General features: G+C 43.4%; 1 protein-coding gene across 3 annotated transcripts in view; it reads right to left on the reverse strand.

Annotated features, from left to right (window-relative positions):
• NPLOC4 (NPL4 homolog, ubiquitin recognition factor) overlaps nt 1-16,787 on the reverse strand; it is a 64,235-nt gene that overhangs the window by 25,475 nt on the left and 21,973 nt on the right. For all 3 annotated transcript variants that reach the window (XM_053289723.1, XM_053289725.1, XM_053289724.1), the window contains 3 exons: nt 14,174-14,245; nt 11,935-12,061; nt 3,776-3,936 (listed from right to left, as the gene is read on the reverse strand). In XM_053289723.1, the coding sequence (XP_053145698.1) occupies nt 3,776-3,936; nt 11,935-12,061; nt 14,174-14,245 (360 nt within the window). The remainder of the gene's footprint in view (nt 1-3,775; nt 3,937-11,934; nt 12,062-14,173; nt 14,246-16,787) is intronic.

Consider the following 16,787-nt stretch of genomic DNA (forward strand, 5'->3'; position numbering starts at 1 on the left):
TCTCCTCTACAATCAAGAACATCTTCTGACCAGTAACAGTTGCAGTCCAACTGCCCTTAACAATCACAGGCTCATCCCCCCTATCTGCATATGGAATCCCCACTGCCCAATCACCAAGGTGCTTCTACTATCATAGGCTCCTCCTCCCTATCTGCATATGGAATCCCTACTGCCCCATCAGGTGCTTCTGCTTGCGAACTCTAGCGAGAGCTGCCACACACACAGGATTGGCCACAGGTATGCCTGAGAGAATATATATATGCATGATAGATGCTGCATGGCAGCAACCTCTCCAATCTAAATCTTTCAACTTGGACCAATATGTTCCTCTGGTTCTAAATGTGGGGTTTCAGTTGTATATGCTCCCTACGTAAAGCTAAGGACAGAACACAGGTAAAAGGAAGTTTGTGTATCTTATAAGAGTAGTAAAGTATCTTTGAAACAACAAAAAGCTCAAAATACACTGGATCAACACTGGATTTTTTAAAAATGGGACCTTTGGTGAAGATTTCTTGCTCCTGAATCCTGTGTGCAGACCATCTTTTGTGGTCACTAAACACAGCTGATATTAAACCTTAAATTACAGCACCCTATTACACAAAGCAGAAACCAAAAGTGCAGCAATTTTACTATCCAAATAAAGTAGGCAAGACAGGACTTGATTACAACCTATGGCCAGAGTGTCGTGTTAATCTGCTTCATATTCCAACAGACAGTCTCAACACATCCCAAATCTACCAGGAATGCTACTGAATCAAGAAAAGGTCTAGAACAGGGTTTCTTAACCTTGGGCCCCCAGATGTTGTTGCACTACAACTCCCATCATCCTCAGCCACAAAGGCCATGTCTGGGGATGATGGGAGTTGTAGTCCAACATCATCTGGGGACCCAAGGTTAAGAAACCCCGGTCTAGATGATCTTTTGCAAAGCTTGTGCAGCCCATAGCCAGGGTAGAAGTAGCATGCCAGATCTTTCACAATTTTCAAAAACCATATAGGGCTTAAAAGCTGAATTAAACTTTCCATTGACTATATAATGTTGCATAAGTAAAAGAGAGAGAAGACATATGAAAAAGGATACTACAGCCTCAGAACAGTTTATGGACCTGTTTTAGTTGTCCTGTAGACAGGACAACTGCAGATCTTGAGTTACTAAAAACATCTGAACTAGCCTGAAGTGTCACCAGGTAAAGCTGAATTTCCACTCACTCATAATGGTCCCCCTCAAAGGTTCAGAGAAACAGAAGTGTGGATAGCAACAAAGCTTCTTCATGGTCCAAGACTTGGAGCACAGCATGAGGAGATCAGGAGGTTTACATGAAACTGCTTGAACTATCCTACAGCATTCCACAGCTTCAAGCGACAAGTAAAATGAATGACATTAAACAACAAAAGAACAGCCAAATGCAGCTTCCCCACACTACATTCAATTTCCAATAGGTTTTAAAAGCACTTTAAGAGTAAGATTGACAGCTTTGACTCAAAGTGGAATACTGACTAAATCAGTATTTAAACACTTGCTTGGAAAGCTACAAGCAGAAAGGGTTTCCAAGCAGATCAACATTTTAAAGACTCATAGGAACACAGGAAGCTGCCATATACCATTGGTCCATCTAGCTCATTATTGTCTACACAGACTGGCAGTGGCTTCTCCAAGGTTGCAGGCAGGAATCTCTCTCAGCCCTATCCTGGAGATGCCAGGGAGGGAACTTGGAACCTTCTGCTCTTCTCAGAGCAGCTCCATCCCCTGAGAGGAATATCCTACAGTGCTCACACATCTAGTCTCCCTTTCATAGGCAACCAGGGCAGACCCTGCTTAGCTAAGGGGACAAGTCATGCTTGCTACCACAAGACCAGCTCTCCTCTCCCTTACCTCACCTCTCTTGAATTCAACTTCAATAATGAATTCAGGCGATAGCTAGCAAGCCTGGCAAACATCCATGTAGGCAGGAGAATTTCTGAGAAGCATTGTGCTGGGCTGCAAGCCATCATGGGAAATGTCTGCAGACAGAGGACTGAAAAACTCAACAACTCGTGATGGCTGCACACTGTACAAGTAGAGAGGCCGGCAGCTAAAGCCTGGGCAAACTCATTTTGGAGTGGCCCTACTGCTGTTGTATGGCAGGAATACCATGCATGCTAGTTACCCAAAAAGAAAGGTGCCAGCAGCACACAGTAACAATCGCTGGTAAAACACTGAGAGTTTTAGTGGGTTGTTTTTTTTGGGGGGGGGCGTGTTTCTTTGTTAACAAAACAAAGTTCGGGAGGGATGTTGGTTAATGAAATAAACACTGAGAATTATTCTGGGGTGGGGGTTGCAGGGGGATACACTTTGCCTCCTAAAATTCAGCTTTCTAGAAGTCCAATTCAAAATTTTCTGGTTTTAAAAAGAAAAGGAGACAGATACTGTATACACATACAATACTGAATGGGGGGAGGGGGGGATTAAATTATCAATTTTTGAAGTGTAGTATACAAAGCCTTCACTTGAAAAATTTCATAAGATAAGCAGTGGTTCTTTTCAAGTAACAGAATAAAGCAATTATCTGCCTCGCCACTAATGTCTGATTTTTGGATCTATCAGTGCCTTTTCTTGCAGAGTTTTGTGTTCACAGCCCCCACCTTCTCACAAACACATATAGAAACACCCCGCCCCCCTTCTACTTCTCTCTCACCCTCTGCTTGGGGCTCTCCAACTCCTTGTTCTCCATTTGGTTGCTTTGCACTCTGCAGCAATCGATGCTGCTCACCAGGCATCTTATAAGCATATGCTACACAACTTAAACTATTCTCAGTGGCTGTCAGGAACCTGCAGCTTTTATTGCTACATCATTTTGCTTCACTGAACATCTCACCTAAGCATAATTGGGCAAAGGAAAATGCAAACATTAGCTGGGGATTAAATGTCAACAGAGGGGTGGCAGCCACTTGCCAAACACAAGTGGCCTCGTTAATTCTGAGGGCTTGCTTGGAGGTACAGAGTGGCGCAGTGCAGACCTCACGCTGAAGCTGAGCAAGGCCTGGAGAATGATAGGAGTACTTACAAGGCAAGAGGAAAAGGAGCTTAGACAATCACTTATTGCAAACATTTATTTCCAGACATATTGGTGACCTACTGTTGTAGGTTATGTGTGAAAGAATGGCTGCTCCAATTGATCTTCAAGCACCAAGCCTTGTGCTTTGCCCCTCTGATAACCTGCTGAGCCTCCAGGTGATTGGAGGGCTCCCTGGGGACCTGGCATAGACTCTACCAAAACAACAGCAACATCTTGACCGAGGTACACTCACAGTTGCAAAATCCCGACTTGGGTGGCCCCTCTAGTTTGCAGGCTTACACAGAAGTGCGCCACCATGAATGATATCAGTACAGGTAGGAAATGGGGTTCAGCAGTGGCATTTCAAATATATGGGGGCAAGCCAGACAGTTTCTCTCCAAAACTATTTGGCTTGCCCCCGTTGGAGGTGGCAGCCAGAAAGACGCAAGATTGAACTACTTCAACCCAGAAAAGGATGGAACAACAAAAAGTGAACTTGTTCCCTCAACAGCACACTTGAGGGATGGGGAAATACCACCTGAGATGGCCAACGATTACTTCCTCCATGGCAGAAGAGAACTCCAGTGCTTAAGTATTGGGTAGAGGTTACTCCCTAGTACACACACACACATTCTCATTTTCACAGGAAACAATTACAGTGAGCCACACCCCCTCCTAACTGCTATTCCCAGGGAGGGAAAGGGCAACATGCCAGTGGAGATGGACATTATCAATACTTGCCTTATAGAACACATCAGGCACATATTGTTCACTGCTGGATTCCTTTGCATATCCAAGTTCTGGAGCATCGCGGCATGGCAACAAACACTCATCGCGTACTAGGGCCATGCATTGATTGGATACTTGATAGCCCTCAAAATGGACTTGGTTGTCAGGACCGCCTGGAAAAGAAGTTATCTTTCAGCTACTCAAGAAGGTGGTGGTAGATGTACATAAGTTGTATCATGCCTTCAATTGTTACGTCATAATTGAGCTTACAGACGAAGAATGTAAGTACAAAAGAAGAAAGATCTGCTGGATCAGACCAAAGGCCTATCTAGTCCAATCTCCTGTTCCCCACAGTAGCCAGTCAAATGCTTCTGGGAAGCCTAGAAGCAATAGCCCTATTGCTCCCCAACAGCTGGTATTCAGAGGCATTCTGCCTCTGAACCTGGAGGCAGCATATAACCATCAAAAGCAGTAGATGCTGATAGACCCTCTCCTCAGTGAATTTGTCTCATCCTGTTTTGAAGTCATCTAATGTGGCAGTGAATTCCAAAAATTAAATTACACACCAATAATTTTGTCAGGAATCCCTACATCAAACTCAGAGCTTCTAGCTCAGATATAGCAGACTCTTCTGTAGGCTGGGTTCAGAAATAGTGCAAAATCATAGTTTGTGCTAACTATAGTTCAGAATCCAAGCCATGGTTTGAGTTTCCAGACACACAACTAGCAAACTATGATTTAGAGCTGCCTGTCTGCTTTTCTTGCTGATCTGCTCAAGACTTATGACTTCATAAAGTCATAAGTTAACTCCTTTTGCCACAATGTATTGGCAAATTAAGCAATGGCTCTAAGTGTGAAGCAATGGCTCTAAGTGTGGGTTATCAATGTTTTCTGAATTTAGACACAAGCTGAAGCCGCACAAAGCATCTGTTCGACAGTACACTCCCCCCACCTTCAGGCCCTCCTCCACCGCCAGTTCCCCTCCTACCTGCCACCTTCTGCCCCAGTCTCTTGTGCCCTCCCTGCCCCACCTCCTGCCCCAGTCTCTCCTGCACTCCCCCACTGCCCTCCATCCAGGCCCCGATGCTGCCGCCACGCCTCCTCCTTACTAGGCAGCGGGTCAGTTTCTCTCCCTCTCTGTGGCAGCAGGCCATTTTTGGCCGGGCCCCCCCATCACCATGCCTCTTCCTCACTGGGCGGTGGGCCGCCATTTTCAGCTGGGCCCCGCCACCACTGCCAGGTCTCCTCTCCTAAGCCCGCCGGCGGCCTCCTCCAGACAGCGGGGCTTTGCATACCGCCCAGCTGCCCCCCCGCCGCCATTTTCGGGTGGCCATGCCGCCACCATGCCACCTCCTGAGCCTGCCTCCTGCCTCCTCCTCCCAGCGGCCAGGGCCTGCCACCACTTCCTCCATACCCAGGCGGGCCAGGGCATCCCGGCGCCACCGCCACCCGGTGGCCAGGCCACCTCCTCAGGTCATTTTATGACCCGCTGCCACCACCCGCCGCCATTTTTTCCGTTGTCTTCCCCAGCACTGAACTTCAGCTCCTCCCCTGCCATTTCATTGGTCACGGCTGCAGCATCCCCATGTATCCCTACGCATCGGTGGCTAAGAGAATTAAATAGATAGATAGATAGATAGATAGATAGATGAAACTCAGCACCAACCATTATTCGCAAACCAACTTCGAACCACAGTTTCAGGTCCTGGTTGGCTGGCTCCAAATAAACCATGATTTACAGGAAGGCTCACATATGGTTTCACTAAACAATGGTTTTGTGTTACGTCTGAATCTGTAAAGACTTCAAATGGTGGCCATTTGAAAAGGTGTTTCCAGATAGTGGGCAGGATCCAGCCTAAGTTAATCATGACTAAGCACTGTTGAAATAAAATGATTACTGACTTGTCCCATTAATTTCAGCAGGACTTAGTCAGGATCCTAGTTTTGTTTGAAGTCTCAGAATACTATGTACAGGCTACATCTACTTTTCCCTTTATGTAGTTTTATAAATAGTGTATAGGGTTTCTGCCATTCTCACAGCACTACACAGTGAATCTCAATCTACAACTTTGTGGTTTTATATCATGGTATAAACTTTTCCTAAGCTGAAGTGCTGAGCACTGCAAATACAGTGATCAGACTCAACTCAACAGCAGCTTAATGTTTTTTCTGGTTGTGCACACACCCGTGCAAAGAAAAAGGCCAGGTTGTTTGAAACCTGTTTTGAATTTTATTTTTGAAAATCTCTCCCTAAAAACATGACTGAGGGAACACACAAAGAGCAAAGAGACAGCCTTGAGCAATAGGATTTTGATCATGATGAGCAGCAAGTGAAAAAGATTGGCTGCTAGTTATGCTGCAAATGGCTAAAGGAATAAGCCATTTTGTAGGCTGAAAGCTGGTGCAGTAGAGTGGGGTAAGAAAGTGAGTTTCAAATCATGGAGCCCCTGGTCTGAATGTCACGTTTGCCATGAACCAACTAGGTGGCCTTAGGCAAGTCACTCTCTCTCAGCCTCTTCTCCCCAGCAGCAGTGTGGGGGGAATACTTACTTCGCTTACTTAAGTAAGAAAGAATATTTAACAGGTGAAGTGCTTTGAAAACTCAAAAGCACTGTACAAATGCTGATTATTATTTGTGCCTTTTCCTATCATGGGGTCTATGAATACAATAAGCTGTCTGAAAACTATCAGTTTCGAACACGAACACACACACAAAGGTTTAGGACATAATAAATGACATGCATTTTAAAATAAAAATAGTCTTATTAAAGCCATTCCAGCAGGTAACAGACTCTTCATTTTAAAGTACAAAAAACGGCACCCTTTTCTTATATGATTAGTGAGTTTAGATACATCTACCCTTGTCTTGCCTAATCATATCACTGGATAGTGTATTAAAAATCCTTTCCAAATGGTAAGCATTTGAAAACTTTGGTGAAAAATATCCTTTGCTTACATTTAAACAAAAATAAATCAAGATATAGCAAGGGCATAACTTGTTCAGCAGTAACACACACAGGCTGTGTATCAAAACCAGAAGAAGATCAACTGACTTATTTTGATTTGCATGCACAAATTCATATGATTTTAATGTATTACATCCCCCCACCAAATTAGGTGAACCTCAAAGTAGTACTCTTCATCATGTTTTGGAGCTAGCCATCAATTAATTGATATTGATACAGCTTTGGGTATTACCTGACCCGGCTCTGCTTTTGGAAGCTCAGGTGGAGACAGTGGCCAGGGGTGTCTTTGCACAGCTCTGGCTAGCGCACCAGCTGCATCCCTTTCTCGAGAAAGGAGATCTGGCCACAGTTACATCATGGCTGGATTACGGCAACGCACTCTACATGAGACTGTCCTTGAAGAATATTCCAAAACTGTACCTAGTGCAACATGCGGCAGTTAGGATTTTATCCGGAGCTGCCCGCTGGGATCATATTACTGGGATCAGTACTGAGACTACAGGGATCATTTGAAAGAGCTACATTGGCTGCCAATTTGTTTCTGAGTCCAATTCAAGGTGCTGGTTTTGATCTTTAAAGCCCTTAATAATGGTTTAGGCCCTGGATATCTGAGGGACCACCTGCTCCCAAGCGTTTCTGCCTGCTTGACAAGGTCATCAGAGGGGGATCTGCTCCACGTGCAGACAGTGAGGAAGGCTTGGCTGTCATGCATGTAGGACAGGACCTTCTCGGTTATTGCCCCCAGACTTCCAGGTCGGCATCCTCTCCTCAGGCTCCATCACAGTTTTTGAAAGCAAGTGAAGTCTTGGCTTTTTTACCCAGGCTTTTATATGAGTGTTTTTGTTGCTGTTGCTCTGTATTTTATGGTCCTGTTGTGTATGTTTTTTAAGCTTTTAAGTAGATTTGTATTTTTATATTCCAATTTAACATTTTTATTGTGTAACTGTTTTATAGTCTTATATTGTTTTAAATGTTTTGTAAGCCACCTTGAGATTGTTTTAATGAAAGGTGGCATAAAAATTTAACGATAAATAAATAAGTAAAATAATTTCCAAGGAGCACTAAGTTTCAATACTATTTTTCAATAATAACATTTCAGATATCACATCTTGGTCTGGTTGCAACTGGAAGTTGGGAATCTGAGAAATACTGTAAGTGCATGCATGGAAAGAGGCTAACCCAACTCCTTTGCTAAGTTTGCAGGTGATCACTCTTCGATTGTATTTTCACAGCTCAATTCAGGGACAGATGGCAACCCCTGCTCCAAATATAAATAAATCATTTTTTTTTAAGTAGTCTTTGCCCTATGTTACCACATTGCACCAAGCAGTTAAGCCTATTTCCTCTCTAGTCAAGTAGCAAGGTCAGTTACATGCAATCTATAGCTCTATATTCTCTCAGTCAGCAGTGAATGGATAGGGAGAAACATGACACAAATTAAATGACTATCTGCAGCCAGCTTTTGGCACAGGTGACACAATCAATGTTTTTAATTTGAGCAGCATCAGCAGGTTACATGCTAGACAGAGATACAATGTCGAAGAAAACTGAACGCATGTAAATAGGAAAGGGGATACCACTTTAAATGTCTAGAGCTGCTAAGGGACAATATGAAAATTTGATTCTAGAAATCACATTTGTAGTAAAAAAAAAATAGGCATCATAGAATCCAAGTGTTTAAAAAACCCAGACACTCAAGAGGCTGATTTAACAGAGGAAACACCTTATCTGGAGTGAATGTTCCAAAAAACAATTTCCTAGCCTCCAGCTTTTATCCTTAGCCATACAAAGCTCAAAAAAAAGCTCACAGAAATCAAAAGGCAAGCACACATATCAACCTAGCAACTATCTCCTCTGTCAAGTGAACAATTTGCAATTTACAGCCCACATTTTAAGGCATTTAGGAGGAATTTGTAGGGGGATACGTATCATACAGGGATAGTTTACAGAAAGTAACTATATATTTCGAACCTCTCGGGAACATGTCTGTGTTGTGGAGCTTACTACATGGAAGTGATAGGGATTCACTATTTTCTATACAAGCTTATGCATTCATGCTTTATTCATGCTTTATTATTTTAATAGACCTATGGGAAGGTGCTTCTGGAAAATAAAGTACTGATCTCAGGAATGATTGATGGTTTGAACTCAAAGGTCTGCTTCCCCAGCACGCACACACACAGGCCCATGTGCTGGCCACATGTAGCACAATGCTACTGCAATTTTGGAGGTACTCAGTAATAGAAGCTCTCTCCAGAGGAGGAGGGGGAGCAAAGACAGTTTTTGTTTTAACACACTATGGATAAATCAATGTATTATTTACTGTGCGGTTTTGTTTTGAGCCATTTGCTTGTAACTTTTTCTCAAGCAGAACATGGGTTATGCAGTGGCTACTGAAATCATAGTACAGACATTATCAAACTGACAAGCTGAATAAATGTTTTCACTCATTCACCAGCACGGTTTCAGACAGCACATTTTGTAATCAATGTTTAATGAAGTGAGTCCTGTGAATTGGCCCAAAGAGGAAAACTTGCACCATGATAGAGGTGAAAACCTTCATTTCATTCTGCATGAATGAAGTAGCACTTCCCATGGCCATGGACAGCCTTCAGCCCACACAGTAATGGGATGAAGTTGAGGAAGCAAAGGGTTGAACAAGGAGAAGGATGGGCAAAGCAACCCTCTTTCCTTTGTCCCCCTTTCAGTGTTCCCTGTAACAGGGATTCCCAGATGTTGTTGACTACAACTCCCAGTATCCCCAACTACAATGGATTTTGGCTGGGGATTATGGGAATTGTAGTCAACAATGCCTGGAAAGCCCTGTTACAGGGAACACTGCCCCCTTTCCTTTCCTTGCAATTCCCTGAACTTCCTCACTTCTACTAGTTTTCCATCTGTAACTTACACAGTGCAGCTTCACTGAGAACAGGTTAGACAGACAACATGGACTGAACAGGGCAGGATGCCTCCCGGTCTTAAAGAGGCAATCATTAGACGACTCTTCTGAAGACGACTGCATTGGATCCCTCAAAATTAAGCAACTATAGCCTGTCTCCAATCTTCCTTGGTTGGGCAAGGTAATTGAGAGGATGGTGGCCTCCCAACTACAGGCAGTCTTGGAGGAAACGGATCAGACAGAACCATTTCAAACTGACTTTCAGGCTGGCTATGGGGCGGAGACTGCCTTGGTTGGCCTGATGGATGATCCTGAATTGGGAATTGACAGGAGTGAGACTCTGTTGGTCCTTTTGGATCTCTCAGTGGCTTTCAATAATATCAACCATACTATCCTTCTGGAGTGTCTGAAGAGGTTGGAGGGTGGAAGACACTGCTTTGCAGTGGTTCCACTCCTACATTTCGGGCAGATTCCAGATGGTGTCCCTTGGAAACTGCTGCTCTTTAAAATGTGAACTTTTATATGGCATCGCTCAGGGCTCAATACTGTCTCCAATGCTTTTTAACATCTAAACTGCTGGGAGAGATCTTCTTCGCCATGAGCCCCACCACCTATTGAGATCATTTGGAAAGGTTCGTCTGTAGTTGCCACTAGCTTGTCTGGTAGCTACACAGGGACAGACTTTCTCTGTTGCTGCCCTGAGACTCTGGAATGTGCTCCCTGTTGAAAGAAGAGCCTCACTATCTCTTGTCAACTTTGAATAAGCCCTTAGAGGTTTATTTTTCACCCAAGCTTCTTAACTTGACTGTGATTTTTAATTGTTTTAAGGTTTTCATTTTTGTCTTAATTTGTTTTGTGTTGTCCAGAGATGGAAGTGGGGGGCAGTCTATAAATTTGATAGATAGGTCCCACCAAAATAAAAAACAGGTGAAGACCAACTTTCACTTGTTTGACAATCTACATATACCTCTCTCCCAAATTCCTATTCTGTAAATTTATTCACTGTCTACTTCATAGGAATCGAGTCATTAAGACTGAATACATAAACAAACAAATTAAATATGCTGCATTGATAAAAACCATTAAATAAGGAGATGTACAGCTACTAGCCTAACCAACTTCATAGGGTTGTTGTGAGGAGAAACTTAAGTATGTATTACACCACTTTGGGCTCCTTGGAGGAAGAGCGGGATATAAAATCTAAATAAATAAATAAGTAAGTAACCAGACTAGCATTTAAAAAGCTAAAAAAAGAGTACCCAGAATGTTGGGGGCAATATGCTAAATCATTGTAAACCGCTTAGAGAGGTCCGGCTATAAAGCGGTATATAAATGTAAGTGCTATTGGTATTGCTAATGCTATGGCATTACACTGAGCCAGAGGAAAGAAAGAAAAAAGGTGCAGGAGACTAAAGCTCAGTTCTCAGTAGTGAACACAATTGGGCTAAAAACTGTGTTTGAGGTACTGTCCCAGTATTACCAGAGTACTGCTCAGTTATTTTTAAAGTGTGTGTTCTGTTGCCGGGTATATGTGTGCCACTCCAATTAAGAGGATCCAACAACATAATTTTGTCTTTTATCATGATCTACTTTAATGGCCTCTGATTAAAGATTATCATTAACAAGCTCTGCTTACAGCTGAACCACCACTTGGTAGTTTCCTCTCACCTTGTAAACCCAGACTGTAAGCAGTTCGAGGGAGGGATTTGTAATATTTCAATGTTTTTAAACCCACTGTTTTTGGTTTCACAGGATCATTTCAGACATCTGGGGCACATGCCATGAGCTCCCTCCTTCCTTTCTCTCATGTATATTTTCCCTTTCCTGGTTTACATAATTAGTCTGTTATAACATCCAAATCAGGCAAATTATGGCACTAATCAGGAATGTCTCTAAACTAGGCGTGTTTGCAAACCCACTTCAACCATGGCTCCAAATTATAGCCTGGAGACAATTCCTGGTTAGTGCTAACCATAGCATGTAAAAACCAGATCCACAGCAAATTATAGTTATGCAAGCCAGGAAGAGGAGGGAATCCATATGTAATAAAGTAGCAGGAGGCGGAATGGAAAGTGATAACCACTCTTCTGATCTTCCCAAACATGATTTCGAGGATCAGGAACATGAAATCTGAACTGAGCCAAAGACTTAAAAGTGCCATTTGCTACCTTTAAAAGTTACGAAAGAACAAGTTAGAACATAGAAGCAAAGATAATCTGTCTCAGTACCTGAAACACTCTCCTGCTGCATCCCAAGAAACTCCTTCGACAATTAAGAAATAGGCTACAATTTTATTTTATTTTTACCTGTAGCCACAACAGTGACAAACTTGGATCCAAAGTGACCATCTGGAGAGAGGCGGCATATGTTTGGGTGCTGATTCTGAAAGTGCCCAGCTGTAATGCATTCTTCTGCACTTAGGAAAAAGGCGTCCTTTAAAAAAAAGGAAGGGAAAGAAAGATGATATTGGTAAGAGATGGCTCCATTATATCGGGCTGTACCCAAGGGAAGCCAGGAGTATTTTCAGAAATGAAGCATGGATCGGTAACTTTCAAGATCCAGCACTGAGGATAAAAGGTTCAAACAAACAATTAACACAATACTAGGGGACCTGCATCTCTCAACTGCATATTTTCACAAGTAGCTGGGGTACACTGAAATCCTATGATGCTATCTGGGCATCTTTACCATCTTCTAATGAAATAGTGGAAACATCCATTTGAGGGCTTTGAATGCTTTTTCGTTTAAGCTATTTACTTGTTCTTTGCACAGAGTTTTAGTTTCAGCAAGCAGTTTTCAGCATACTGAGAAAACTGAGCTCAGAAATAAGATTTGAAAGAGAAATAAATTCAGGTTTCTGGTTGCTGAACCTTTAAGACACAGGTTTATGATCTCTCTCAAGAACCATGACAACTAGAAATTTATTGTTTCTAAGCTGCATGGAAGCTGAGATTGCTTGGAATTTAGCCAAGTCCACAAGCCGGGAACACAGTACCTTGAATGCCACGTGTGGTCTATGGGCTGCGTGTTGCTTGCCTATTCACATCTGGTAGATGTTAAGAATAGAAGGTGGCAAAGGTAAGGCTGAAGGAGAGCCCAGTGAATGACTTTCCCCCTAAAGAGTAATAAAAGCACTGTATGCTTCTTCTATGAAATGAAGAATGCTATGGGATTTCTCTCAGTTTCATCATGTAGAAAGTAGATGAAAGAAGTAACTATGTTGTGTGATTCAGTTATGTTCAGAGAATATTGTCTTCTAGCCACAACAAAACTGTAGAAGATTCAGGAAAGAGACAACAAATGCAATAAAGGGTTCAAAAATAAAATGCATAAGGAAAGATGGAAAGGATTAGGCTACACATGGCAGAGGTGTAGTTAATAGCTTCCAGACATGTGGGCGACTGCTATATGCTGGACAGAAACTAATTGCAGCATAAAAGCTTACTTTCTGTGACCACAGCTGTAGGAGTAGATTCCAAATGAAAGATTTTAGGAGGTATACAGAAACATTAGCTGGACAACAGACCAAGTTACAAAAGGATACTAGTGTGTTCCCAGTGTTGGCAACTCTGCTTACACACTCACCCCTACAAATAGTGACTGGCTTTGATAGCGACACCAAAATTTGTGTCCACCAGGGACTTGCCCCTACCCTCACTGCAATCTTGAGTATGTTTATTGAAGAGGCAAATGGGGCTTACTCCCAGGTTAGATGCATATAACTGATCAGGGACATTTTCCTGCTTGCCTCAGGGAATGGACAGGGGTTCATGCCCTGAGTGCTCAGTACAGTTGGAGGGGTGATGCCCACCCCACCCACATACCAAGCTCCAAAGATGGAGCCAGACAGAAAGGTTGGGGCTTGTTTTGGCAGTGGATGATAAAGGCAATCCAAGCACATCTGCCATCAGTCGCCAGAACAGCCAGACCCAACCCTTCCCTCCAGTCCAGGTGGAAAAGGCTAGGGTTTACTAAGGCGGCGGCAGCAGCAGCAGCAAAGGGGCTCCAAACATTACTGCTGCCCACTGTCAAAACAGACAGCTATAGCCTTCATCTCCAGCTTGGATCTCAAGAGTGGGGCAGTGATCTTCCCCATAGCTGTACTGCTCAGGAATGATCCTCATCCCCACACCAGGTCCAAATTGCAGGGGAAGGTGGAGCTCCTATGATCACCCTCAACAAAAGGAAAAGGGACACCATGGCAAAAGGTGAAGAGCAAAAGATATGGAAACTTGAAAAAGAACATTAGGTAAGCCCTACATAAGGGAAGGGAAACAGATGTTATGACTGGTACCTAGACAGAATTCAAAACCACTCCACAAACTTAACTCTACCCCAAGTAATTCATGGTCCCACTAAATCCCTTCCTGGACTCATGAATTATTACTGTTATGATAAACAAGATCCACCCTTAACTTTTCTCTTTCTCTCTCTCACACACACAGTTCTCTCCAGAAGAATTTTGTTTGGCAAACCCTGCATGTATGATCTAATATAAATAGCAGCAAATGAAGAGGACATGGACCAAACACACTTGCTTCTCACCTTGTTCCGGCTGTATCGGACAGTCCCCTTCCGCGTATCCTCTGAGACCAAATCCGTGAAGATCCAGCCAACCTTAAAAGACAATGCTTATTTTCACAATGTTTCCAATTTTTTTTTTAAGTAGCTCTTCCTCCACCAGTACAAAATGTTCTTGGCTAGCTGAATCTTTGAGAAAGCCTGCTCAACAGCAGCCTGAAGGAAATTACTCCCCCAGCTGCACAGAGCTTATTTGAATACAATTTACAGATTTGCAGCACCAAGCTTTACATCCCATCATGGAATAATCTAGAGACTGTAGAGCTCTTCATTCTCCTTCTGCCTGAAAAAGAGATATTTATTTTTCCATGTTCACATTGCAAAGCTCTCTCAAGATCTCATTTTTCTATGCTAGCTAATCTAAAAAGGAAACGTTTTCCCACTCAAACCTCACATTTCCCAAATCCCACTTGATATTGCTGAAATAATTTACCCGAGCCTCTTTGAAATGCAGATATGTACTGAAATAGCTCCTTATAGCTCACCCCTCAAGCATCCAGCACTTCAAGGGATGCTGCTGTTACACTTGCAAACAATGAAAGGAGATAAACCAGGTGTCCTTTGCCGATATGAAGTCACAAGTTGTCATATGTACAGGTGAACCTCGCCAATCGTGGACCCAACATCTGCGGTTCCATGTATTCACAGTTGGGTAATTGAAACCCGACCTCGGCATACCAAGGGGGGGGGTTCACAAAGGGTTAATTTTGTTTATCTGTGGGTTTGGGGTGGTCGGAAGTGACCTCCGAAGTCATAGATGACCAGACCGGACCCGGTTCGGCTGAGCCTGAGCCCAGACCAGGCCAGCTCGAATCCAGTCCAGATACAAGCCAGACCGGCAAGACCAGTTCCGTGCACATCCCTACCATTTCGTGGCTCATTTAAAAACAAACATTTTTTTCCATGATTTTTCAAGAGAAAATGGGGGGTTGGGGACTTTGTGGGGGCATTCATGGAGACCCGTAGAGCAAGGTAGGGCACTTTATTTCGCCCTTTCCTGCCGTTTTTAGCTGATTTTTCCAGCTGCCAGGAACCTAACCCACCCACCCCCATTGCTTTAATGCCTCATTATCTACTGAAATCTACGGGGACAGAACCCCCATGGATAACAGGGTACACATATATAGCTAAATAAACTTAGGAGAATTGGAGTAAAGGAACAGGAAAGGCTTGCAAGGAACGGCTACAGCATTTGGGGCTTTTTAGTTCAGAAAAAAGGCAACCAGGCGGGGGGGGGGATGACACAATTGAGGTATATAACATTGTGCATGGTGTAGATAAAACATACAGAGAGATATTTTTCTCCCTCTCTCACAACACTAGAAACAGAGGTCATCCCGTGAAACTGGCAGGAAATTTAAGATGAATAAAAGAAAGTACTTCTTCACAGTACATTATTAATCAATGGAATTTGCTGCCACTATATGTGATGATAGCTACTAGCTGAGATGGCTTTAAAAGAGTAGACAAATTCATGAAAGACAAATCTCTCAGTGGCTACTAACCTTGATGGCTACATGCTACCTCTGGTTTCAGAGCGAGTATGCCTCTGAATACCAGTTGGAGGGAAAGGGGGTGCCTCCTCCTACTTGGTGGCTTCCCAGAGACATGTGATTGGCAATTGTGGGAAACAGGATGCTGGACTCGATAGACTTTGGCCTGATTCAGCAGAGCTCTTACGTTTTTATGTAACAACTAGATTCACCAGAACATTGCACCTCAGATGCAAGAACTAAACACAGATTTCTACATAAACCCAAATAAATCAATATTCTGCTGGGGGTACAGGGTGTTATCAATATGCTGATGACACCCAGATCTACTTCTCCATGTTGAACTCATCAGGAAATGGCATATCTTCCCTAAATGCCTGCCTGGAGGCAGTAATGGGCTGGATGAGCGAAGTTGAATCCAAATGAGGTATTGACTGTGGGGGGCTGGGACCTGGGAGATGGTTTAGATTTGCCTGTTCTGGATGAGGTTACACTCCCCCTGAAAGATCAGGTATGTAGCTTGGGAGTGCTCCTGGACCCAAAGCTCTCCCTGGTTTTTCAGGTTGAGGCAGTGGCCAGGAACGCATTTTATCGGCTTTGCCTGATTTATCACCAGCTACGTCCATTTCTAGAGGTGAATGGCCTTAAAACAGTGGTACATATGCTGGTAACCTCCAGACCTGACGACTGTAATGCACTCTATGTGAGGCTGCTTTTGTACATAGTCTGGAAACTACAATTGGCACAGAATGCGGCAGCCAGACTGGTCTCTGGGACAACATGAATGGACCACTGAACACTGGTTTTAAAAGAACTGCACTGGCTGCCGATAGGTTTGTGAGTGAAATACAAAGTGCTGGTTATTACCTATAAAACCCTTAACGGCTTGGGTCCAGGCTATTTAAGAGAGCACCTCCTTTGTCATAAACCCTGCCACCTGTTAACAATCTTCTGAAGAGGTCCGGTTACAGTTGTCACCAGCGCATTTGGTGGTGACCCAGGACCGGGCTTTCTGGCTTTGGAACATGCTCCCTGCTGAAATAAGAGCATCTCTTTTTCTATTTGTTTTCAGGAAGACCCTCAAG

This window comes from Hemicordylus capensis, chromosome 2 (assembly GCF_027244095.1).
Source record: "Hemicordylus capensis ecotype Gifberg chromosome 2, rHemCap1.1.pri, whole genome shotgun sequence".
NCBI lineage: Eukaryota > Metazoa > Chordata > Lepidosauria > Squamata > Cordylidae > Hemicordylus > Hemicordylus capensis.